Consider the following 24,367-nt stretch of genomic DNA (forward strand, 5'->3'; position numbering starts at 1 on the left):
AAAAAAAGAGTAGTGAGAATGGAAAGCGATATCACTAGGAACTAGAAAGTAATCACTTCTGTCTTGAGTACCCGCGGGGCTCAAGTGCTTGTTCAGTCTGTTACCCACCCCACCCCACATGAACTAATACTGAGGTTACTCAGGTTTGCGCGGGAAAACTAATTTGTGTTCAATGAAACTGATTCTTTATCATAATTGCCCATGTTCAATTCGCTTTAGCTTGTTTAAAGCGACATATCTTCTATGTTCATCGTTCAAGCATGTCATACTTTACTGGATACGTTATTAGAGAGGAAAAAGACAGCGCCAAACGTAAAGAAGACTCCGATTTTGAAAGCGATAGCGATGACGACGACGGCGTCTTTGAAAGCGCTGATCAAGATTTTGACTTTCTTCACAGGCCCTCGCGCAAACTTCGCAAGACTGTGGAGAACATGATAGAAATGGAAATCAAAAGCGATCGCCTTGTCGCGAAGCCAGGTATCACCCGTGTTCGAGGGCGTTTAGATCGCTTATTCTCTCGACCTTGGTGGATGGTTTATATGAAGATAAACGCGTCTAAATCGTCGAAGAAAGAAAAGCTGGCCTCTTCGCTACCGTCGTACAGTTTGCGAACAGACGATGATGTCGATGGAAACTTACTGTCTCTGTTCTTGACCGAAGGGTGTAAAGTGCACCCTCAACACGTGAGAATGCTGTTGGAGTTTATGACGACAAGCAACCTTAGCTCTACGTTGAAGGATCTGATGGAAAACTTGGAGAAGTTTGCTGATTCTAGTGAAGACAACGATACTGTTGCCGAGCAGATACAAAAAGCTCTGCATTGTTCACGTAAGTTTGTGCTGTGGAACATGAACAAAGGGTTATTTTGTTGATACGGACACATCTTTAATGCTGACGGACCTTCTCAGTCAAACACCAGTTTTACAAAAATCAAGAGTTCGATTGAGTTCGATTGTCTAATTTTACCACAATTGCTACTTATTTCGCAATCTGATTGGCAATCTGATCTGTCGTTGTCAATAAGAGTCCAGACAACGCTGCTCGCGTCAATGTGTCAGGCAATGCCTTTTTTAGCTCGCGCTCTGAAAAAAACATTTTCTTCGACGTTGATATTGTGGTAAAAAACAAATCGAAATGTGGTTTAGTGTGGTCTGTACTCTTTACGACAACAATATGCATCATCACAGTGGTCAAAATTTCTTGTGGACTCACTCAGCTGCACCTTGTGAGTCCACAGCATTTTGACCACTGTGATGACACGTATCATTGTCGATAAGAGTACAGACCACGTTAAACCACATTCGATTTGTTAATTTTACAATAACTGCAGAAATTCTTGCACACTCATTGGCTAATGACAGACATGAATTTCTTGCGTTTTGACTTAATTTTGTCCCTTCTGCCTTTTTGTTATTGTATTATTATTGACATCAGCTTTTCATGCATTTGTCCTGTTATTGATCGTGAATAAATGATGGAAGCAGGTCTAAAATGGAGGCAAGGTGTGAGAGGCGGAGGTGAGCTGAAAAGCACTCCGGTTAGGATGAATGCTCAGGAATTTTTAACGCTCAATAATGCAGGCGAATAATGGCAAGGGCAATAACTCTCACTCACTCCCTCGCGCCCCTCGCACATGTTTTTTGTAATAACAGTGACAACTGACATAAACTCCCAGCTAAAATTTTACTTCCCTCGCAAGGGAAAAAAAATGAGCGGTAATGGGTGTGAGGACCATCAGTTCCTTAGAGAAACCGATCATTTATAGCACTTTCAATGCCCATTCACCTGTAAGGAAGGTGCATTTCATTTACTGCCAAGAGACGTGAAGTGATTTTGCATGGCTTTGTGGTAATGGTTGGGGGGGGGGGGGGGTACGTGTGGACTAGTGCTGTGAAGTTCAACTGACAGAAACAAGAATTCATCATAGCCTCTATGTCTATGATTCAAACATGTCCATAATACAGACATTTAGCTCTGGCCTTAGAAAATGGCCAGAGCTAAATGGAATATAGTTAAATACAGTTAAATAGTTTTAAACTGTATTTTCTACTTTTTTACTCCAAGATTAGATTGATTTTTAAACGGGTTATGTGTAAGTCAAACATGGTTTCAAAGAAAGGCTTTCCACCATCTAATTGTTATTTGCAGCAATTATGCTCTAGAGGATTTAAAATATGAAACATTCCTGACAATTATATTTGCTGAGCACTTGCCTTTTTTGCTAACATAGCTATGTCTAAATTGACATATCTTTGTAATTTTTTTGCAGCAACTGGTAAAGCATTCACATTTCCATTATTTACAAGGTTTGCTCATCGGTTATTTCCACGTCATGTTTGTTCATTGTTTGATGAACGTTCTTATAGAGAGTTGGAGTGTCTCAGCGAGGCCCTTGAGAAAGAGAGTTGGGTCTTTGGTTATTGGAGTGTTCTAAAAACTAGATTTGGTCTTAAAGGTTGTGAAGCAAAGTTGCAATCCTTTATTGACTGTAATCTACTCCAAACAATGCCAGTTGTTATGCAAGATGCATTGCGTGTATATGATGCACTTTCCAGGATGATCTACAAGGATGGTCACACATATGTGCATTTGATGCAGCTCAAAAGGCATCCGAAGATGAAAAATGTCACAAAATGGGAAGAGAGTCTTGCCTATTTAGAGGAGATAAACGTTGTCAAGACTTCTACAGCAAGGGACAGTTGTCATGTGTTTCTTACACATATTCGTGGATATGAGAAAACAATTGCACGGAATCTTGCTTGGATCATGGATAATAAACCATGGGTTGGCGACATTGAAATTGAGGAACAAGTAAGTATTGCATTGGTAACATTTATTTTGTGTAACAGTTATAGAGGTTCAGTATAAAGCCTGATCAAGCTGGTGTGAGGTGCATAAGTCTTCTGTTGACAGCCATTAAGACGTCAGTCTTACCAACAGTGTACAGTATATGTTAAAAGGAAACTGAGATAGGACACCCCAAACTTAAGAGTTATTCTGAGATTGACTTTTTTGCCATTCAAAGACCACTTTGGAGTATGAACAACAAAAGTAGAAATAATCATCATTTTGCTGGAAAAATTTCACCATTTCCCAAACTGAGTGGACTGCCTACCAAGGGTAAAATTGGACCACAACATCTACATTACCTGTGCACAAGTACAACAACAACAATCTTTGTTTTCTTTCTACAGTTTATGTACTTGATCTTTATGTTGATCCTCTGCTTCATGAGCCTATTGTTAGTACAGATGAGAAGATTATTGTTTCAGTCATCCTAGACTAACTCGTCTTCAACACTGTAACAGTCTGGTACTCAGAACGTGTTGTACACCTGACATTTTGTGGTTGGATGTCATTACAGTAGGCCATCTTTGGATGGAAGGTTTGACTTAGTTTGAAAGGTGAAGGAGGTGGTACTGAATGTGGTATGGTGGGTGCACTGGCTTGATCCAGCTGAAAAATGATTCAAAACTTCCAAGATTATGACTGTCTAATAGTGAATGTGTATGTGCCCTTAGCTTTTCACAAGTCTTGCCACTCATTCCTTTGATAGGTGGCTTATACAGGCTGTAAAGATCCATGAGAGACATTTGAAAAGCAATGTCTCAGTATATAGTAATAAATTATAATATTCATGAAACAAAGTCTGCATACGAGCCAAGTGGTCCATCTGGCCAGATTTGTTTCTGGATTCAGTGGCATGAAGCAACAAGGAACTTATTTCTTCTCCCACCTGGATGGAATGGTAGTCCATCGCAGGATTATTCCCCCAGCATAAAATTCGCCGGTACCCATTTATACACCTGGGTGGAGAGAGGCACTGTGAGTTAAGTGTCTTGCCCAAGAAAACAACACTATGTCCCCGGCCAGAACTCAGACCCAGACTACTGTACTCCAACTGGAGATCACTGGACTAACCATAAGGCTATCACACTTCTCCCATGGATGGGATGCAAGTCCATTGCAGGGCTACCCTGCAACAGCATTAAATTCACCAGTTGCCATTTATACACCTGGGTGGAGAAAGGCACTGAAAATTCAGTGTCTTTCCCAGGAACACAGCACAATGTGCCCAGGCTGGTTTCATACATGTATACAGACTGCTGGATCCTTAGACAAGCACACTGATCATAAGGCCTCAGTGAGGCAACCTCATCCCCAGGGCCTTCTCCTTGACGATTTTCAAAATGGCAGCTGGTCGATTCCCCTAACCCACCATTTTAAGAAGTGGAGAATGCCCTGGGGACAAGGTTGCTCAGTGAGGGTAATTGTGGTATACTGTACTGAATTCATTTTTTCTGTTCTTATTTTACTCTACTTATTTAAGGTATTTGGGGGTGATGAAGACCAGGTGAAGGCAGCCAAACTTATAACAGAGAAGCCTGTGGTTGCAATGTCAGGTAGGGGTGGCTGTGGCAAGACATTTGTGGTAACAAAAGTCTTGTCAAAGGCACTGGAAGTTAAAAAGAAGAGGGTAATGGAAGAACATGAAGCTGGTTTAGATGGTGCAGACATCACACCTAATGCTGGCAGTGACATAGCCTCTTCCCCTGACCTGAATGTCCAATCCACTGAAGATTCAGATTGCAGAAGTGATCCAGATGGATACAAAGTCAAGCTAGATTTGAAGTGTGATCCTGGCACCAGCGACACTGATCCAGTTCCCCTGGTGAATGAAGAGTCATCTTCTGAATCAAAAGTGAAGGGTTGTAAACTCAAAGCCAAGCTGAAGGCAATTGACGATGAGGTATTACTCACAGCTCCCACTGGTAAGGCTGCATCAATACTTGGCAAGCGAACTAAGCTGCCCTCGCACACCCTACACTCAGTCATATACAACTTTCAACACTGGAATGAGAATGGTCAAGATGACTGGAAGTTCAGCAAGGTTCGCCTGTTGGTATGTGATGAGTGCAGCCTCATCCCAGTGAGGGTGTTTGCCAAGCTAGTCAGCATTCTGAAGGCAAGTGCACAGCTACAGCAAGTTATCCTCTTGGGTGACGTGTTACAGCTACCATCCATCGAGCCAGGCAATTTTCTGGCTGATATCTACCAAGCGTTGATGAAACATGGTGTTTCCATTACCCTCAACACTAATCACCGAGCTGACTCAGAGCTTATTGTGGAAAATGCCGTTAAAATATCAAACCAGCAGATGCCACTTTTTGATCAAGCGAGAGGCTTCTGCTCAGTGGAATACCAGCCAAAACGAAATGATGCTGATGACGAAGCTAACAAAATCACCCAGGTTGTGAAGGATGTGCTAAAAGGGAAAGAAAAATTGTTTGTCTTGCCTGATCCTGATGCATCACAATTCATTGCATTCCGTCGAAATGACTGTAACATCATAAATGAACTATGTGCTCTGCATTACAATGACCATCCTATTAAAGATGAGCGTGGTAAGCCAAAGTTTCAGATTGGAGACAAGGTCTGTGTAAGGCGCAATGTCGAATGTCTTGATGAATATGAAGATGTAGTTGTCAAGTTAGTCAATGGAGAAATATTCTTCATCAAAGGTATTGTTGAAGGGATAGACAATAGGAATAGGAAGGTGGCCAAGTTCAGCCTCGACAATGGCGAAAAGATAATGAAGATTGATTTTAAATATTTGAGAGCAGCCAAACTGAGTCATGCTTGGGCAAGAACTATCCACACATTCCAGGTACAGTGCAATAAATCCTCCTTATAAACCAAGTCTTGATGAAAGACATTTAAGAAAAAATATACTTGGGTATTAAAGCTAGTCACTAATGTACATGTACAATGTATATATTGAACATGAGAAAACAGTCCTAAGAAAATATGCACGCTGATTGGTTAAAAATTGTGTTTCTATAATTCGATGGAAACACAGAACTAGCACGAGCTGTTGACGTAATGATTGCGCGTGCAAAGAGAATTTACACTTTGATAATCAAAGTTAACAAGCTGTTTTCTTTTTTTTCATTACAGTGTTAAAAGAAATAGAAAACATGTTCTCCGTGTCTCTATCGAATAATAGAAACACTCATGAAAGCTTGGGAGAACTCGAAAAAGCTGTGGAAACACTTGCCTGCAGCGCGTGTTCCCACAGCATTTCTCGTTCCCCCAAACTTCCACTCGTGTTTCTATAACTCGATAGAAACACGGTACATGTTTTCTATTTCTTAAATATAAACATTGGTTTTGAAAAATGCGGGCATTGCCAATTACCTTTTATCCCATGTTGGTGAGATTTCAATGACCTATCTTTAAAATCTGAACTGTTCAACTGAACTGTCCATTTAACTATAAAATATTTCACTGTTACACGTATTTCAATATGCACAGATCAACGCAGTCACTACTTCTGTCCTAGACAGCTAACCTTGCCATCACTGTTTTTTGCTCTTGTTTTCTTCTCAATCAAGGATCTAAGATTGAAGAGAAGAACTTAGAAAGACTGCATGCAAAGCCTTCTAGGATTATTGTTTTATTTGGTTATTTGTTTCCTTTTCCTGATTTCACTGTCTCAAACTTAAAATCACAATGTTTTGATTTGCTATCCAGGGCTCAGAAAGTAACACAATTGTGTATGTGGTTGGTAGTCCAGCTTATCAGACCTGGCAACATGTGTACACAGCAGTCACTCGAGGTGTGTGTCAGGTCTTGATAATTAACAATCACAGTTCATTGGTCAAAGCTATCAAGTCTTCTCCTGTTAGACGTCAAACAAAACTGCAGGGAGATATGGTGCAAGCCATGAGGTACGGATGTTGTGTCGAGAAACATGATCAAGCACTGAAGACCAACACCCAGTCTGCCATTCAGTTTGGAGAGTTTCATAAGGCTGAGTTAACTTTGCAGCCCTTTGATGTCAAGAACGCAACTTCAGCCTCCTCTACATCAGAGGTACATGTGCACATACATACATGCACCAGGCGTTCCATTAACGTTTTTAGCCGAAGGGCAACTAGTTTTCACAGGTTTTGGTCTTCAGTGTTTTGAACTGAACTTAATTATAAGAAAAAAAATTTCCTCTTACATGTTGAAACCAGACGAACAAAATCATCCTCACAGAGGGTCAATTTGCTCAGTACTTGGCCCTTAATGAAACCCCTACATACACACATAACTGTATTTATCATCAAGGCTGATTAGGCCTCTAGAATATTAGGTATCACTGATAATTTCCCAGGAATAAGAAATACACAAGTAAAATTCAGCAAAAAGGAAGGCAGAAAAATTAGACTTAAACACAAGTTGTGACTATAAAAATTGTAATTTAATATTTATGAAAAAACTTTACAAAGCTGTTTGCAGCCTTAGGATTTTATAAAAAGATGACAATGTGTTTAAGGATCTTAAGGTGACAGAAATTAACATTTTACTGAGTTTAAACAAAAGCAAGATTAGGTTCTTGAAGCTTGTTGACCCACTGAGATTTTTGGTGTTTACTCTTAAATTGAACAGGTCAATCGCAAAGACCAAGAACCAGCCTCAGGATCATCATCTTCCGAATACAGCCGCCATCTCGATGCTGCAGCAAGTGCAAATGGGTTTTGCATTTCGCGAGAGAATCTGAGAATTAAAAAGTTTAAGCAAGATCTAAACGAAGAGGGGTGCCCGATCGCTTTCAGTAGAAACGCTGTATCTTGCAATGAACTCGGTGCTCAACCCAATCAGGAAAATCAAATGCCAGTGAATGCCTCAGAAGAGACTGTTCTTCAAAGCCCAGGTCACAAGAGAAAGCATCCAGAATCCACAGTTCTTATGTCCCCACCACAGACCCCGCCACATTTTAAGCAACTGGCATCGTGTCTTTCTTCCGTTAGTCCCCTGAACCAGGCCTCAAGGGAGACCCAGCAAGAGCAGGCCTTGCATCGACCGGCCGAAAATACAGGAGCAAAGAGGCCGTCAGTTACAGCAAAGTTTGATGGCAACTGCAGAGTTTGCAAGGAACGAATTCGGCATGACGAAGACCAGATAATATTTATTTATGTTGGTTCTAACAAATATTGGACTCATGAAAGATGTGACAAGCTTTAAACACTGTTAGCTTAGGAAATGAAGACATCTAAGTATTGTTAGAGTCAGACGCTGAATGCTGTCAGCCAGTTTAAAATACTTCATTTTTGTAAATATAGGTTTGTCAGTTTCAGAAATGATTTGAATCACGTTTTTAGGCTTTTTTCTCTCACTGCACAAACCGCCAAGCGTTTCAGTCAGAGAGACCGTGGCCGACTTGACCAGTTTCGTTTTAACTTTTACTTGAAAAACTTTTAGCACCTTTTGTTTTGTGTTTTCTTATTTTTATTTGTTATTTTATTTTACTTTATTTTATTTTATTTTATTTTATTTTATTTTATTTTATTTCATTTTATTTTATTTTTTATTTTTTTTGCTTTGTTCCTTAACTATGAATTTCAAAGAAAAATAGAGGAAGTAAAACTTGGCCTCCAAGATGTTTTAGAGGGTTTGAAATTGAGTTTCCTTGGGCAATTCGTTAGCTACCTGATCCTGGTCCCCGCGGTTTTCTGTCTTCCCTCTACTGACGCAAAAGAAAAAAAAATAAACTCTTTCTTCAATGCCCAAATTTGACAAAGAAAAGTAAAGAAAACAAAAACCTATCGGATCAGGATAGTGGATCACGCTTGAATTTAACACTCGCTTATTTCCCTTCACTACCAAAATGTAGAGCTGTATGAAACGGCTTGACATTTAGAGTAATGACCCCGGTGGATAAATCGCTATCTAGTGGATAGTGATTCATCCGGTTGATAGCGTTATCCACCTTTCAAACAACCCCGGCCTGGACACTTCAGGGACTTCCACGTAGCGGTTAGAACTATCCTGTAGAGCGGTATCAAAGTACTTATTAATTACTTTCATTTAAATAGTCACACATTGTCGAAGACGTCTGACGAACATAGCGTGGTTACAATATTGCCCAGCAAAGCTAACCGCAAACAGTCTTTACTTATTAGAGGCAGAAGCAATAACTTATCTTAGTTTGCGCGAGGAACGCTCCTACCCGTTCATACCCGTTCTAATTGTTTCTTCTAGAACAACTAGCGACTAATAATTCCATGAGATCAGGGCAAATATTCTCCCTATCTTTCTACCCTTGTTGAGTTTTCACAAGTTTCAAATCTATCCCTGCTCCTTGCTAATTAGCTATTCTGTCTGCTAACCAATAAAGTACACCAACGCTTCCAAAATTAATGAGTCGATCACTTTGTTATCCATGGGTTCTGTGTACCAGAATTCACACCACAGGTAGTTGAATAAATTAGCCTCTGGGACGAGAGTCCATAAAATAGGCAAATTGTTGTAAATTGAGCTGTAGCAAGAAAACGATTGAGTTGAAATGGAGTTGAAGTCTGCTACTCGCTGTCCTGATAAAGATCTCTATGTGCTGTAAGTAACTCTATGCAAGCGGGATGCGTATGATTGCCGTTCCAGTACCAAGGATAGGACGAACCCAAAAACGAGTTATCTTGAAAGCCGTTAAAAATTCGTCTAACTATAAATATATTAACTGAAAATGGCTTTGATGTTTTGTTTGATTTCTGCTTGCTTTGCTTTTGTTTAATTTTTCCCCTTGAAGTTAATTTCCTTCTGTACAATCACTTACTGTCCAAACCCTACGAAAACGCTGTCGGTTGTAACTGCTTTAGGTTCAACATATCTATTCCACGAGTGCACGCCGCGACGGCGTTCATTTCTAACGTTTTGTGTAACTGGACTGTAGATTTTCAGACTGAAAGACAAAATAATAACAAGCATTAATTATCCATCTTCGTAGAAGAGAACGTCTGTGTTTTTATCTATCACAAGTCCTTTTAGATAAAAACGGCTAAGGTAGAAAAGAAATCGAAGAAAACAGATGGGAACCTTTGTTAGAACGACTTGGTAGTCATGGTATTTGGGGGGTCGCATGAACTTTTTTCAAAACGTTCAAGTTTGATGTGGAACGATCAATATTTGCTAGGGCCATCACCAAAGGGTGGGGAAACAATACGAACTACCTTTTAATCAGTTCATCTTTCGGAAGTTTTCGTCCTGTTGCTGAATTTTAAAAATAGCGCGTTAGCGAAGAAAACTTCACTTTTGTTTCTTTCAAGTTTTCTTTGGGATGAATAAATTCCTGAAGGCGGATAACTAACCCTTTTTTATAAACTGAAACAATTAGTCTCAACCAGTTATGAAATTATTACAGTGGAACCTCGATATAACGAAGGGCCAAGGGACTGGCAAAATATGTTCCCTATAACGTGGTTTCACTGTCTCGAGGTTTGCTGGTTATACCGAGGACTCCGTCAAATAGAGGTTCCTTAATCGAGGTTCCACTGTATAAACGTTCCCTTTACAGTACGGCAGCATTTCACTTTACGATATACACTTCGAATGTATACTACTGATGTCCATCCCTGACTCCAATTTTAGTACTGTAGTATCTATCGATACGGGAAGTAACTACAAGTACGCAAGGCGGACCTATTTTTAAGAGCTGGGCTGAGGAACTGGCGCCTAAATAGACAATTATGGGTACTCCGCTGGGACTTTTAAATTTGGCGTCAAAATCCCAGGTTCCATTCAGCCTTTCACTGTGAAAATCATATGGTCAAGTTTCCAAAATCGCAGGAAGCATCGAAGTAGGTTTATGTAGCAAATAATGCAACAGAAACAAATGTAGCTGTAGATCAAGAAATCTTGCCGATCTCACCCTCTCCAAGTGGAATAAGCGTATGACATTGCGCGGGAGAAATTTAATACTGTCGCACGACTCAAGTAACAGTGTTGAGGTACTTTGAATTTTCATGAGCTGAAGTGATGAAGTTGTGATCGCTAAAGCTAAACATCATGGTAAACTGTAGAGGATTCTTTTTACCCAAAGAAAAGGACTCGAACGAAGAGCGAGCAGACTCCGAAGACGACAGTGAAAGTGACAATGACGATTTCGAGAATCCTGATTACCACGACATTATTCAGATATCCAGCGGAAAATATCAGTCGTATAGCCCATCGAGAATCCGATGTGTCGCCGAAAGGCTGCAAGAACTGGAGGACCGGAATGGACGTTCTATTTCAAAGGGGGAAAAGGTTGTGCGCGCTCGATTTGACAGCAAGTTTTCAGAGCCATGGTGGATGGTGGAGGTGATTGAGATCAACACAGGTTCGAGAACGGAGCGACCGGAGAAGATTCCTTCTTACGGCATTCGATGTGACGATGGAGTCGACAAATCCCTGTTGTCGTTGTTCCTGACGAGAGGATGCTGTGTAAATGAGCAGCATGTCGCTTCGTTCTTGGAATTTACTGAAGACAGAAATTTGAGAATGACGTTTGTGGATCTGCTGGGCAACTTGAGGGAATTCGCTAGCAGCGGTGAAATCAACAGCGAAATCGCCGAGCAGATTCGAAGAAGCTTCGCATCTAAGCGTGAGTTAATGCCGCAGTTTTGTTCAGGTCTCGATATAATGTATGTTAGTTGTGGCTACTTTTTTGTATTGAAGCGCTCTCTCCGCGATTCTGAACAGTGTTCACGCGAGTCACGCAAACGTTGGTATTGTTGGCCACCATTGTATGATTCACATCCAGCTGTATCAGAATTTTTGACAACTCAGCTGATTTCTGTTTTGGCTTTTGAAAATACTTCATCTTAGATCCCATTCCAGGATAAAGTTTAAAAGACATTGAAAACAAAACGCATTCAAATTCATCAGGGTTTCAGTAACATTTTCAGCATGAGGGCAACTGGTTTTCTCAGGCAGGCAAAACTATTTGATCTGAACTTCATTGTAAGAAAAGCTTTGTTCTAGATGGTCAAACCAGCCGGGTAAAATTGTCCTCACAGCTGGTCAATTTGGCCTGTGCCTGGCCCATAATCAAATCCCTGTCGTCATACTGATAATTTAGAAGTGAATCCTTGTTTACCCCCAACTACTGAGAAACTGGGACTTTACTGATCATTACTTTATCCTTGTTTTTCCATTTTTCTTAGCCACAGGCAAAGCCTTTATGGTGCCCGAGCTTACTAAGGTTGCCCATCGTCTGTTTCCGCGCCATGCCAAAACACTGTTTTCGTCTACAAGCCTGGAGGTGTTGCAAGACATCCAGCAAGCACTTCAAAGAGAACCTTGGATTTTTGGCTACCAAGCTGTCCTTCAAGAAAGGTTTGGCATATCTGGATGCGAAGTGAAGTTGCCAGCATTTATTAATTGTGATCTCCTGGAAACTATGCCTGTCGTGCAACGTGATGCACTGTACATTTACAATGCATTGTGTAAATTGATCCACAAGTATGGCCATACCTATGTACCCCTGTGGCAATTAAAACGTGAAAACTGGTACAATGTACCTTTCACACCTAGGGCTTACCAAGTAACCAACTGGGAAGAAAGCCTAACATATCTCAGGGAGATCAATGCGGCGAAGACTGCCGGTAATGCTTATAGCAATGGATGTCCTGTGTTTTTACCACATATTCGAGGCTATGAGCAAACAATTGTTCGAAACATCTGCAAGATAATGGAGATGAGACCTTGGATTGGTGACATGGAGGTAGATGAAAAGGTAAGTTGATAAAATGATTTCACTTTTAGCCATAATCCCCTGGGGGTTTTGGGCCAGCAATTCTTCTTCGCCATGCCACACGGTCAAATGCAACTACTGCTGCCCCACTCCACAATGTAAAACCAAAGGCTGTCATTTCTTTCTCTGCTGTTCTGTGCCAGGTCTCCCTTGGTCTACCACATTGTCTCTTTCCTTCTAGAGTCCAGGTTAAAGTTACCTCCCACCTTCACGGGTGTCCTTCAGTAAAAAATTCCTACGCGCACCAGTTTTAATAAAACCCTAACAAACTATAAATCAGAAGAAAACTTAACAAATGTAGTTGATGATAAAAATAAATTTAAGCAAGTTTTTCTTTTAGGAAGTGTCAGGAGCTGGGAGTGAAATGACCGAGGGCTCCTCTATTGAATTTATCGGGTATCGGATGCCGCCACACGAGCAAAATGGCTGCACAGTCTTATTCACAGTCTCATTCACAGGGCATCGAAAGCGTGTGAGGCTTTTTCAATATTCTGATTGGTTGTCTAGATATCTGCATCTAAAGTTGGAGTAGCTAAAAATATGTGAGACATGTTGTGTAAATGAATGCCATGGGAAAACAACATGTTAAATATAAAAATTTCATGATATACTTTCATTTGTCATAATCCCTGGAATGTTCTGAAATTTTGTGAAAATTCGTCAAATCTGCATACCCTTTAAATTTGCTCAAAGTGGATGTATTCCTCCCAAAATCAAATGCGAGATTTTAGTTCACAAAGGTTTGTAAACAACTTGTGCTGTGCCAGGAGATTATCTCGCCTTATGAAACCGCAAACCAATAGAACAGCAGGACCTCCCAGTGTCAATGACAATGGGTCAGGATTTCCCAGGAAAAGCATCGCATTACAACATGTTTTCTATCTCGCCTTGCATATTTAAAGAGAAAGACTAAAACGGGCAAAGCAGCCAAAGGCAAAAGAATAATCAGCATAAAGACAAGTAAAGTCAGCAAAAGTACCAATAACCACAACAACAAATCAAAGTACAGATAGACCTTTGTGGCCTTCAGAGGGGTGTTTTTGTTTTCACAGAAATGGGTCCTTTCTTTCTTCTTTGGACTTGTTTGTTTCTTTTCCTCGGTCCAAGGCCATTTTTCTGTTCTGAATTTTCCACTTGAGTGTAAGTACAAAGAGCTTCTATTTGCAAATTTTGTCAAATGCGCAATATAAACAATACAAAATAACATGAAGTACAAACTTCAAGATGAGCGTTTGCTGCGAAAAGTTCCCCTGGCAGTTTCGTCCATTTCTGCGATTGTGACACCTTCCTGGTTTATTAACTTTATTTGAAAATACACTTTTTCTAAATAACTTGGCCACTTTTTGAGATTTTTAACATTTTTCTTTTGTAAACATTAGATAAAATGACTGACTTAAATTTTGTTAAATGAAAGGAAAAAACAATTGTGCCGTTGAAGGTGGGAAGTAACCTTAATGCCATCTTGGGATGTTGGTTGGCATTCATTCCGAGGATGTGGCCAATGAACCTCCAGCGCCGCTAGTATATTTGTTGCTGGTGGTGCTAATGTTAGCCTGGTTACGGATCTCTTCACTGGGTATTTTCATAGGCCAGTAGATTTTCATGAGCCTTGGTAAAGTAGATTTAGGATTGCCAAAATGTGAAACTTAACTGAATTGGTGATCATTATTATTGTGCATTTCCAGAAAATATCCATTGCCACCCCATAGAAGGCCACTGGAAAATCTGAGAGGGTGAGGGGTCTCAAAAGCCAAACATTTTGTGAACCTTAACTAGATTTTCCAGTGGGGTGGGAGGGATTAGACCTAATGATCTTTCAAGAGATGGGAGATGGCATCAAATGAGTGGAAATTACTATAATTGAAATAATTTGAGTAGTAATTATTTCTATGTGAACACTACAGTCCATGATGGCCATCTGGCAATTTCTAAGCACATGCTTGTACTGTTCAACTGATTGATGTAACATAAATTCAAATTCAAACAAGTTGTTTAAGTTTCATGGGGGGTTAACTTATTAAGGAAATGACCTGAAGAAATCAAATTTACCTCAAGTTAGTAGGAAATAGTGCTGTTCAAGTTAACCGAGACTGCTGAATAAAGACTTGTCTGTACAGGTTATTCTCAAGCTGAAGTAATTTATTCACAGAATGCCGTCCAGTATGAAAGTGTTGAAGTGTAAGCTGAAATGACAGAGTTGTCAGTAGTTCATGGTCTCACTGGTATTTGCAGATATAGTAATTCAGCTAGAGATAAAGCTTTACTCCATTTATTATTGGTATTGGTTTAAGGCCTTATGCGTCCCATGGCGCAACGAGGATGAATGATGATGATTGGTCAACTCAAAACTGGATTATTTCAGTTATCAATGTCCCTGGCCAGGGCTCAAACCCAAACTGCTCAATCTGGAGTCAAGCACTCTAACCATGAGGCCACTGCGGTTCCCACACCAGACGTATATAAAACTGAATATTTTTTGTTGTTGTTTCATTTATTTGCATGTGCAGGTGTTTGGTGGTGATGAAGACCAAGTCAAGGCGGCACAACTCATGACAACAACTCCTGTTGTTGTTTTGTCTGGAAGGGGTGGATGTGGCAAAACACACGTTGTTTCAACTGTACTATCAGGGGAACTGAAGGTAAAAAGAAGTCAGATTCCTGTAGAAGAGTTAACCATGCAAGATGAATGCACTACCAGTCAGTGCTCAAAAAATTTTGCTGGTGACTCTCAAACATCTCAAGACAACCGATGTTCCACAACTGCAGCTTCTTCTTGTCCTCCAGAAACCACCCAATCTCAGAATTCTGAAATCCCTCAAAGCCAGATTACAAGGAAAGACCCCTGTGGTGATGCTGTGCTGCTGACAGCACCAACTGGCAGAGCTGCTTCCATTTTGGGGAAACGTACAGGACTTCCAGCCTATACCTTACACTCTGTGATCTTCAGTTATTTCCGTTGGCTGAAAGAAGTAAAGAATGGTGAGAACCATTCAGCTTGGAAATTTTCAGGAGTCAAGCTTCTTGTTTGTGATGAAAGCTCTCTGATATCTGTGAAGGCTTTCTCCACTCTAATAAACATACTCATGAAGAAAGCTGCACTTCAACAGGTCATCTTATTGGGTGACAAAAATCAACTTCCATCAATTGAACCAGGAAATTTCCTGAATGACATTTATTGTGCACTTGAGCCTTACGGTTCTAGCATCACATTGAGAACTAATCACAGGGCAGAATCGCAACTGATTGTGGACAATGCAAACAGGATATCCCATAAAGAAATGCCATTCTTCCCTGATGATCCAAAAAGAGGATTTATTCCCCTATGCTGTCAGTCAGCAGAAGGTTGTGATGAAAACAATTCTGACGACATGGTCATCACCCAGGTTGTGAGAGATCTGCTGGACAACAAAATAAGTACAGTTACTTTACCAGAACCTCAGAGATCTCAGTTTATTGCTTTCCGTCGAAGAGACTGTCTGAACATCAATGAACTGTGTGCACAGCATTACAATAAACACTCCATCAAGAACACCAAAGGCAAACTAGACTTTCAAACTGGTGATAAAGTTTGTGTCAGAAGGAACATTGTCTGCTTTGATGCTTATACCGAGAAGGAGGTGAAATTCTGTAATGGTGAAATCTTTTTCATTAAGGAAGTTATTGAAGAAGAGGACAACCATAACAAGAAAACAACTTATTTTGCTCTTGACAATGGAGAAAAGATTGTGAAGGTAGACATGAAGATGTTGAAGAGGGCTAAGCTGTGTCATGCCTGGGCCAGGACAATCCACACCTACCAGGTACATATATTTGCATGATCAGATTGGCTGGGCTATGCTGTGATATCTTTCCTGTTCCAGGATTTCATGTCCAGGTAGACTCCTGTAATTTATCCTGGAACCTCCCTACTCCCTGGCTTGAAAACATTTGGCACATATATTTTGGGATGGTGGGAGTTACTGTACCATACTATCAGAGACAACATAAGATGAAGGATAAGAAACTTGAATGATCCCCAAATATACACCTTATTCCCATGGTAATCCCTTTCAAGTTATTTTTAGACATGGTATCCAGCTGGTTTGCCAGTAAGGTGACCAAGCATGTTCCATGGATGTTTTCATGGAGGATAAAAATTCATCTAAGTCCCTGTGAGTAAAACGTGTGTCACAGAAATGGCAATCTCTAGGCCATCCTGGAGTTTCTGAAGCTGGGAGTGATTTAAAAATAGGGGTTACCTTTGGAATGAGGCCAGTGTGGGGGATTAACTCCCTTACCCTGCATTCTCTCTTATCAGTGGCAAATTGTTTTAAAGCATGATGCATTTCAGTACTCTAGAATGCCTGCACTACATCTGCGGTGTATCTAAATTAACATGTGTTGTTTCAATGTGAACTGAATTTCTGATACACAGAAGTATGTCCCTTGGCTTTCCACGAATCTTAGAGAGATTTTTCCGAGCTCGGTTGCTGTTAAAGGGGCAGTCTCGCCAAGATTTAGTGCTTCTTGAAAATCCAATGAAGGTGTTGGTATTAATTGGATATCCACTAGTAGTTGCCGGCCTAATCTTGCTAAAATGTACCGTACTAGGTACGAAAATTGTTTACAACTGTTGTGGCTGCGGACTAATAGGAAAGAAGTGGTCTAAAACTTGAAAACGTCGGCCCGACGTTTTCAAGTTTGACAATGTTACTTGGAGGAAAATCACTAAAAATCATTGACCTCTTAGAGATTTAATTCTATGCCTTTTTGTCTTTTAAAGGTTATTTTGTTGATCAGTGAGTGCACCTTTATAATTCTAGCATAGTTTGCACAAAAAACCTAGGAGACCTCTCGTGATACTGCCCCTTTAATTCATGAAAGTAAATTAATATCTTGCAGATAAATGAAAACTTTGCCATTTGTAATGCAGAAATGACTTTTTCATCTCTCTGTTGTTGTCGTTTTCCCCATTATCAGATTGATTTGACCTATTATCACTTTCTTTATTAAACTGAAATGAAAAGTGGTGCCTGATCATTAAAAGAAGGAAACGATTTTGCTAGCACCTGTTCAGGAAGTTATTTGGCTACCACATGAGACCACAGGCAAGGTCTTAGCCTGAAAGGTGTTCAGATGTCTTGCGCATGACCAGCAAGTACACTCATTCAAGATCATAAACCCCATACATAGACATCTCTTAACACCACTTTATTATATGGCTCTGTCTCACAAGGACTGGGAACTACCAAATTCACGAATTTGATTGGCTGAAATCAATATTGAAAGCGGTCTAGATTTTCCCATCTAGACCGGTATCTAGACCGGTAATGTTTTGCAGTGAAAAAGTTGCAAACTAGAATACAAGATCATTGACTATTTTATTCTAGCAATATTTATTTATGGAAGTGCCAAAAAGCCTGATGAGAAAAAAACAGTAAAGAGGACGAGCAACTTTGGCCGAATGAACTTCAGCTCATCGCCGTTCGCAAAATGGCAGTACAAACCAGTTACATCAAACGAATTAAATTGTTCTTGCTTGCCTTATAATAAACATCTTATTAACCGAGCAGGAGGTCTGTATGGGAGAATCTTGACCTCGGTCTGTACTCACGACCTCGGTCAAGATTCTCCCATACAGACCTCCTGCTCGGTTAATAAGAGCTAAGAATTGAAGATTATTAGGTATCTGCACATCGCTCTTCCTGGATACAAATAATGTTTTGTAATGTAAGAACTTTTAAATTAGTCTACTGGTAATTGACTTAACTTTGTTTATTTAATGTATTTTTGTGTGTCTATGTTTGTTTGTGTCCTGGACCTAAACATGTATAATATTTTTAATTGGCTTCCTGGCATTTTTAACTCTTACGTTATTTCGGGTTGCCAGCACCCCTATCTTGTAACAAAACATTGTTATTTCTAACTCTGGGATGAGGTTTTTGTTGTTGCTGTTGTTGTTGTTGTTGTTGTTGTTGTTGTTGTTTGTCTCACGATTATGAACAGTTTATACAATCCCAGGGAATAAAAGGTCAAATACACTCCAATTCAGCAATAAAAGCACTAATATGGTTCAACTGTATCTTAAAGCAGAAGTACCTATACTCATTTTCCTTATTTTGTCTATACAGGGTTCAGAGATTGACACAGTTGTATACGTCCTAGGAAGCCCAATTTACCAAGACTGGCGTCACGTCTACACAGCTGTCACTCGAGGTGTTCGACAAGTGATAGTTGTCCATGATCCCAACCACTTGAAAAAAGTGGTGATGGTAAACAAGCCATTCCAGAGAAGGACAAAGCTAGGAGAATTTCTCACCAAAGATCTAAGCACACCATCTATTTTTGACGACGAAGAAAGTGACCCGGAAACTGACATACTCCGTAGCACTCCTTCTGCAAGTGCTGGAGATAATGAAAACGATGATGTGTTTCACAGCCAGAGTTTTGGCACCGGATATTCGTCCTGCGGTCATCAAGCATCCTGTGCGAGTCCGGAGATGACACACTCGTCTTATCATACGGCTGCCAGTTTGACCAGCACAAGCAAGGAAGAAGCTTGGGAAGATGAATTTCACGATGAAGGTGATGATGAAATCCTTGCTTGGGCCTTAGAAAGCTCCCAACAGGGAACCCAAGAAGTCAGCACCAGTTGTCCAGATCCACAAGGGTTGGACTCCACTGAACTTGCTGGTAATAACCAGCCAAGTGCAGATGTTACGAAGGAGTGCTTTGAGTATCTGTTTGAGTCCACTGGTCCTCGTGATAATAGCACCACGTCTGTTGATTTTCATGTTGCAAGAAACAACTTGAACATCAAAAAAGAGCGACGATACTCAGAGGAATGTGGTATGCAGGAAAATTCTCGTCCCTCAGCGGCATTTGAAGGCAATCAGAGTGCAGTGACTGCTGATGATTTCCTCGGGTCAAGAAATAACGTGAGAGTTAAGAACGAGCAGCAGGACAAAGCGGAAACTGGCATGGTAGAATGTTCAAATGGTCAGTTTCTTGGGAGTCTGGCTGACCTGAGTAGTAGATTAAACGCGTTCTCTGCTACTTTTCATCAAAGATCGCCTGTGACAAACAGCACAAGTGTTCTGGACATCAATCGTAAGGCACGTTCCAGGAGATTCTCTGAGACTTCCAGTTTTCCAACTCCTCCTCAGACCCCAACCAACATCAGAAAGGCCGCACCGTTTTCATCAAGGCATTTATCCAACACGTTCCCTCGAAAAAGCAGTTCACAAAGAACATCCTCCAGCACATCTACAGGGACCCCAGCTAAGAGCAGAAGGAAATCACTTACTGCTAAATTTGACTCTGTCTGTAAAGTGTGCGAGAGCCCAATAATCGCTGGACTAGATGAAATAACCCACTTCGACAGTGGATCAGCCAAATCGTGGGTGCACCAAAAATGTGTGCACTCCAAGTAAAACTGTTAGCCAAACTCTACTCAAGCCTTTCGTGAAGATTATGAGAATAACATCGTGCTGGACCTTTGCCATCTCATGAAGTCTGTTCTTGTCTCCTCTCGTTTCATTTTTGTAGTGTACAGCATTTGCATTTTGGATATGCTGTACACGTTTTTTACAAACATGTCCAAGGTGCGCCCCAGCGTTGTTTTAAGGGCCTTTGCTGCAAAAAATCCGTCTTTTTGCTTGTTTTACAGAAACACCCATTTCAAACACGGGGTTTCAAAAGAATGTATTAGCCATTACAAGAACGTTAGGTGGTGCGCTTTCTGAGCAAAGCTTTTCGTTACAAACAGAATTTACCACCTTGGGGGTGAAGAGAATTTCCTCTACAAAATGTATCGTAAATTATCAAATTAGCAATTTTTTCACGAATCTGTTTTTATTGAAACATGTGGTAATGTCTTAGTAAGGAAAGTAAAATGTTAATGATTGTACAAGAAGTTTATCAGTTAAGAAATTGTTACCATGGTAGATGTCTATACAATTATACTGTGAAAAATTCAGTGGAAAAACGTCAGAGTTGTTAAATTGAACAGTCCAATGCAAAATTGGGAATTGTTCGTTTGGATAGTTTCAATTTGCTACGGAGAGAAATATTAATTAAACGGTCCTTGAATGAATTATGTCAGCAGTGTTTCCCAAATCAGCTGACCAACTGAACACCTTTTTGTAGAACACCGCACCAGTGTCCTTTAAAAGAACTGAAAATTGGGAAAACGTACTACATAAGCCTCCTTTCCTTAAGATATCCCAGGAGTCCACTTAGAAGGCTTGTATCTCAAGACATTGAGCCCTTCAAGTGTTGTGCTCATACAACTTATCTATTCCTTTAACTTCCGGTTCCTCAACCGCGTTCTTGCTGGCTGGGAAAACCGGGGAGCCTCGAACTTATCAATCTAACTCTTGCCGGAAACTGTCGCCTCCGACCTCCCACTTCCCTCCTCCTCCACACACACCCCTCGCGACTGAAGGTTTAAAGATGGCACTGGAACTGCACCCCAAAGTTTGTGTAGTGCGTGTAAATTAAACTGCTGGCTGGGAAATTTGAACAGCAAAATTTAGTGGAAAACAGAGCTCGGACATTTCTACTTGGAAAGTAGAACGGAAAGAAAAGTTAACCAGCCTGAACTAAAAACATACATTTCAAAGTTCAAGTTGGCTCCTTCGGACCCATGACGATCCCAGAAGAATTCTGCGGTGGAACTGGCTGTTTGAATGCCGATGTATTTTTGCTTCCCTGATTCACGAAGTTGTAGCCTTTATTAGTTTCTGTAATTCAATATGGTCAGCATACCAAAGGAACTCGTTTGTAACGGAAATTTAACCTCACTAAACCGAAAATCGTATAACACAGATAACATCAAATACTTCTACAATTTTCTGTCATAGCAGTTCAATACAACCTTGTAAATCAATAACTTGGAAAGAAACAGTTGCCAGGTTTGTTGTTCTAAAACAAAGGAAACAGCTTATCCAGTTAAAAGTTTATTTACTTGCAATCAAAGATAAATATTCCGATGGAACCTGAATCACTTAAACAGTAGAATGCCCTGGTAGCAAATAAAGAGAGTAAAACCGCTGATTGATAACTCTAAATATCTAAATGTCCACTATTCATACTCCTTATTTAGTTTTTTTTTTTAACAAAACAAATAGTACGAGAAATATCAATATAAAAAAGATAACATACAGCTAATCACTAAGTTCCCTTACTCAAAAGGAAATATCTTCATTCATCTAATAGTACAATTTGGAGATGGTATTTTAGGAATCCGGATTTCTATTCCCTAAATTAGCTGTCAAAGACCGCGCTTCCACAGATTACTAAATACCATGTCCCTTGGTGATCATTAGCTGAATTCTCCTGACAGTGTGGTCCGCATTACAATGAGGAATTAAATGCTTATTATTCTTCAAACTCTTAAAAGCAGCAAACAAATGTTTCAATGTTGAAATTAGTATTATTCCTCTTCGGTTTCTTTACAACAGACGTTCCTTAAGATCCTTGTTACGCTGTCTCTGATTTCCTTTATCCTCCAGTAATAAAGCAATGGATTGAAAAACGACGCAGAAAACACAATGGCGGTGAAAGCTGGCATGGCTGCTCTCGGCGATAATGTAATTCCGAAATAACCCATAATATTAACTGCTAGAAGGCCACACACGTGGGGAACGTAACTCAGTAAAAATAATGTAAGAATATACAGAATTGTAGATACAGACTTTTTGTATTTTCCGATGTCAATGGCGTTTTGATTTGTTTGTATTTGACTTTGATGGTGACGTATGATTCGAAAAACTTTGAAGTAAGCGAAGACAGTGATAAAGAAACAAAGAGCTGCACCGAAAACGAAAACAGTAATAAAGAGTTTCAAGAATTCGGTTGAATGATACCAATAGTACATAAGACTAGCGAAAAACACAATTAAAAAAAGTACAAATGTGACATAAAGCATAACGACTCGACGCACCGTAAGAAGAGATCTTCGACTCATATGCAGCCATCTTTCTACGGCTGTTATTGTCAAGGCGATGACCGTTAGGGAGGAAAAATAGTATCCAGCGATTTGTGCTATAAGACCAGCAATGCAGATCAGTTTTCTCCAGCCTGCTAATTCCGCCAGTTTGTACACAACATAAAATGGTTGAGTTAGTAACCCACTGCAAAAGTCTGTGAAGGACAAACCAGCTAGAAGAACATAAGATGGAGTCCTGAGAGACGGGTTCTTCCAGATTGCCGCCAAAATAAACGCATTTCCTATCACTGTAATCGGTGCCAGAAGCGAGGTGACAACACAGACCGTAAGAGTTACTGTATAGTAACCTGAGATGCTGTCGGTGACATTAGAATCGGCCAAGAAAATACACCAGCTGTCCTCTAAACGCGACAAGTTGAAGGCCATTGCTTACTTTGAAGTTTCAAAGGCTTCAAAAAAATCATGGCAAAGGTTTTGAATGCATTTTCGCTTTTCTAACAGTACTTTTAGCGATCGTCATGGATTTTTTTTCATTCCACTCTTCGCGGCTGTACTCTTCTGTTGGCCTCTTTCGCGATTGTTGCTTGAAAACCGGTTGTCATGGGATACTCTTATTTCTTATTTTAACAACAAAGTGTTTCTTTCATTTCACTTAAGCGAGTATGCCAGCTGAACTGATTGATGCTGGAAATGTTATCAAATCATTCATGCACCACAAACAAAATCAAACACCTTGGGGAGTTTTATTTATGAAATAAACCTGATGTCGTAGTATTTGTTTTATTGTGCTCGTTTAATTATTTCACATTCACTTTTAAGAGGTTCTAAGGGTTCTAAATTCAGGGAAAATCTAAATATGGTTTAATTTTTTTACCATGGCAACTCTTGATAATTCTTTTCTTTCTTCGTGCAAATCAGTAAAGGAGCCTGAAACAGCCGTCTGGTTTCAAACCGTGCAATAAAGATGTTTTTGTTCAAATAGTCTGCTGATGAAAAACTGAAGAGCATCCTCGACCATTATTTCACTTTCTTGGGAAAAAGTTCTTCAAAGGCTTCCTTTCAGGTGCACTAAGACATCCCTGGAATCCCACTGGAAGGCTTATATCTCAAGACATTGGGCCCTTCAAGTGTTGAGCTTGTATGACATATCTGTTCCTTGAAATACCGGTTCCCAACCTACTTGTAAACCTAACCGAAAGTCGGATATTGGACCACAACTCCCCCCCGACCCCCCACCACTCCGCCTGGGATTTTGACATGGCGTTGGAACCATACCAAGGTGTTTAGTGCGTGCAATGGGTGATTTTTCTGCTGGCTGGGAAATTTTGACAGGAAAAGAGATGTTTAGAAATGTCTGCTAATTACTGAAGGCTTTCCTTGAGCGTTTGTGAAACTAAACCGAGTGTGGAGTTCCAGCAGCGGGATGATGAAGACAAAGATGAGATGATAGAAGACGCTGATTAAGCCGGTGCTTATGTATGGTTGTGAAACGTGGAAAATGGACGAGGGCTATGTTTGAGAATCGAACCCTGAAAAGGATAATGAAGTAAAATGGCAGGACAAGATTGGCAATAGAGAGCTAAATGTAATGTACATGTGAATGTAATGCAAATCTTATTTATAGTCAGGGTCATGCACTTAGCTATACAAACGCTAAGCTTAGGTAGTTTACAGGCATGCCAATGCAATAAAGGAGGAAGAGAAACAGGAACAGGAAGAAGAAGAAGAAGAAGAAGAAGAAGAAGAAGAAGAAGAAGAAGAAGAAGAAGAAGAAGAAGAAGGCGATTCCTTGGAAACTAGTACACATCCTCAAACGACAACCTAACAATCACCTTATTGCGGCCCTGACATGGCTCTACGACAGAAAGAGAAAG

General features: G+C 40.2%; 3 protein-coding genes across 4 annotated transcripts; 2 read left to right on the forward strand and 1 right to left on the reverse strand.

The window, feature by feature from the left end:
- The first annotated feature begins 144 nt into the window (after window positions 1–144).
- LOC110059605 (DNA helicase B-like) lies at window positions 145–8,543 on the forward strand. 2 transcript variants are annotated; one of them, XM_020766328.2, is made up of 5 exons: window positions 145–831; window positions 2,273–2,814; window positions 4,334–5,671; window positions 6,538–6,879; window positions 7,441–8,543. In XM_020766328.2, exons 1-5 carry the CDS (start codon window positions 261–263, stop codon window positions 8,014–8,016), a joined length of 3,369 nt encoding a protein of 1,122 aa, XP_020621987.2. In that variant the 5' UTR covers window positions 145–260; the 3' UTR covers window positions 8,017–8,543. The 2 variants fall into 2 exon arrangements, with proteins under 2 accessions (XP_020621987.2, XP_089138811.1); XM_089282685.1 differs by having other exon boundaries at window positions 6,538–6,734; window positions 7,441–7,661.
- Window positions 8,544–10,515: 1,972 nt separating this feature from the next.
- Window positions 10,516–20,636, forward strand: LOC110059665 (DNA helicase B-like). The gene is made up of 4 exons (XM_020766392.2): window positions 10,516–11,410; window positions 11,973–12,544; window positions 15,070–16,362; window positions 18,673–20,636. The coding sequence occupies exons 1-4, from the start codon at window positions 10,834–10,836 to the stop codon at window positions 19,972–19,974; spliced, it is 3,744 nt and encodes a 1,247-aa protein (XP_020622051.2). The 5' UTR covers window positions 10,516–10,833; the 3' UTR covers window positions 19,975–20,636.
- Window positions 20,637–21,520: 884 nt separating this feature from the next.
- On the reverse strand, window positions 21,521–22,940 carry LOC110059666 (adenosine receptor A3-like). The gene has a single exon (XM_020766393.2). It carries the CDS (start codon window positions 22,917–22,919, stop codon window positions 21,978–21,980), a length of 942 nt encoding a protein of 313 aa, XP_020622052.2. The 5' UTR covers window positions 22,920–22,940; the 3' UTR covers window positions 21,521–21,977.
- Window positions 22,941–24,367: the final 1,427 nt, after the last annotated feature.

The sequence above is a fragment of the Orbicella faveolata genome, unplaced genomic scaffold (genome assembly GCF_042242905.1).
Source record: "Orbicella faveolata isolate gen_17 unplaced genomic scaffold, um_ofav_v1 contig_12, whole genome shotgun sequence".
In the NCBI taxonomy this organism is placed as follows: domain Eukaryota; kingdom Metazoa; phylum Cnidaria; class Anthozoa; order Scleractinia; family Merulinidae; genus Orbicella; species Orbicella faveolata.

Coding starts and splice junctions, on each gene's coding strand:
- LOC110059605 (XM_020766328.2), top strand. CDS start 261: ATGTCATACTTTACTGGATACGTTATTAGAGAGGAAAAAGACAGCGCC. Junction 2,815..4,333: donor ACATTGAAATTGAGGAACAA/GTAAGTATTGCA, acceptor TACTTATTTAAG/GTATTTGGGGGTGATGAAGA. Junction 5,672..6,537: donor GAACTATCCACACATTCCAG/GTACAGTGCAAT, acceptor TTTGCTATCCAG/GGCTCAGAAAGTAACACAAT.
- LOC110059665 (XM_020766392.2), top strand. CDS start 10,834: ATGGTAAACTGTAGAGGATTCTTTTTACCCAAAGAAAAGGACTCGAAC. Junction 12,545..15,069: donor ACATGGAGGTAGATGAAAAG/GTAAGTTGATAA, acceptor TTGCATGTGCAG/GTGTTTGGTGGTGATGAAGA. Junction 16,363..18,672: donor GGACAATCCACACCTACCAG/GTACATATATTT, acceptor TTGTCTATACAG/GGTTCAGAGATTGACACAGT.
- LOC110059666 (XM_020766393.2), bottom strand. CDS start 22,919: ATGGCCTTCAACTTGTCGCGTTTAGAGGACAGCTGGTGTATTTTCTTG.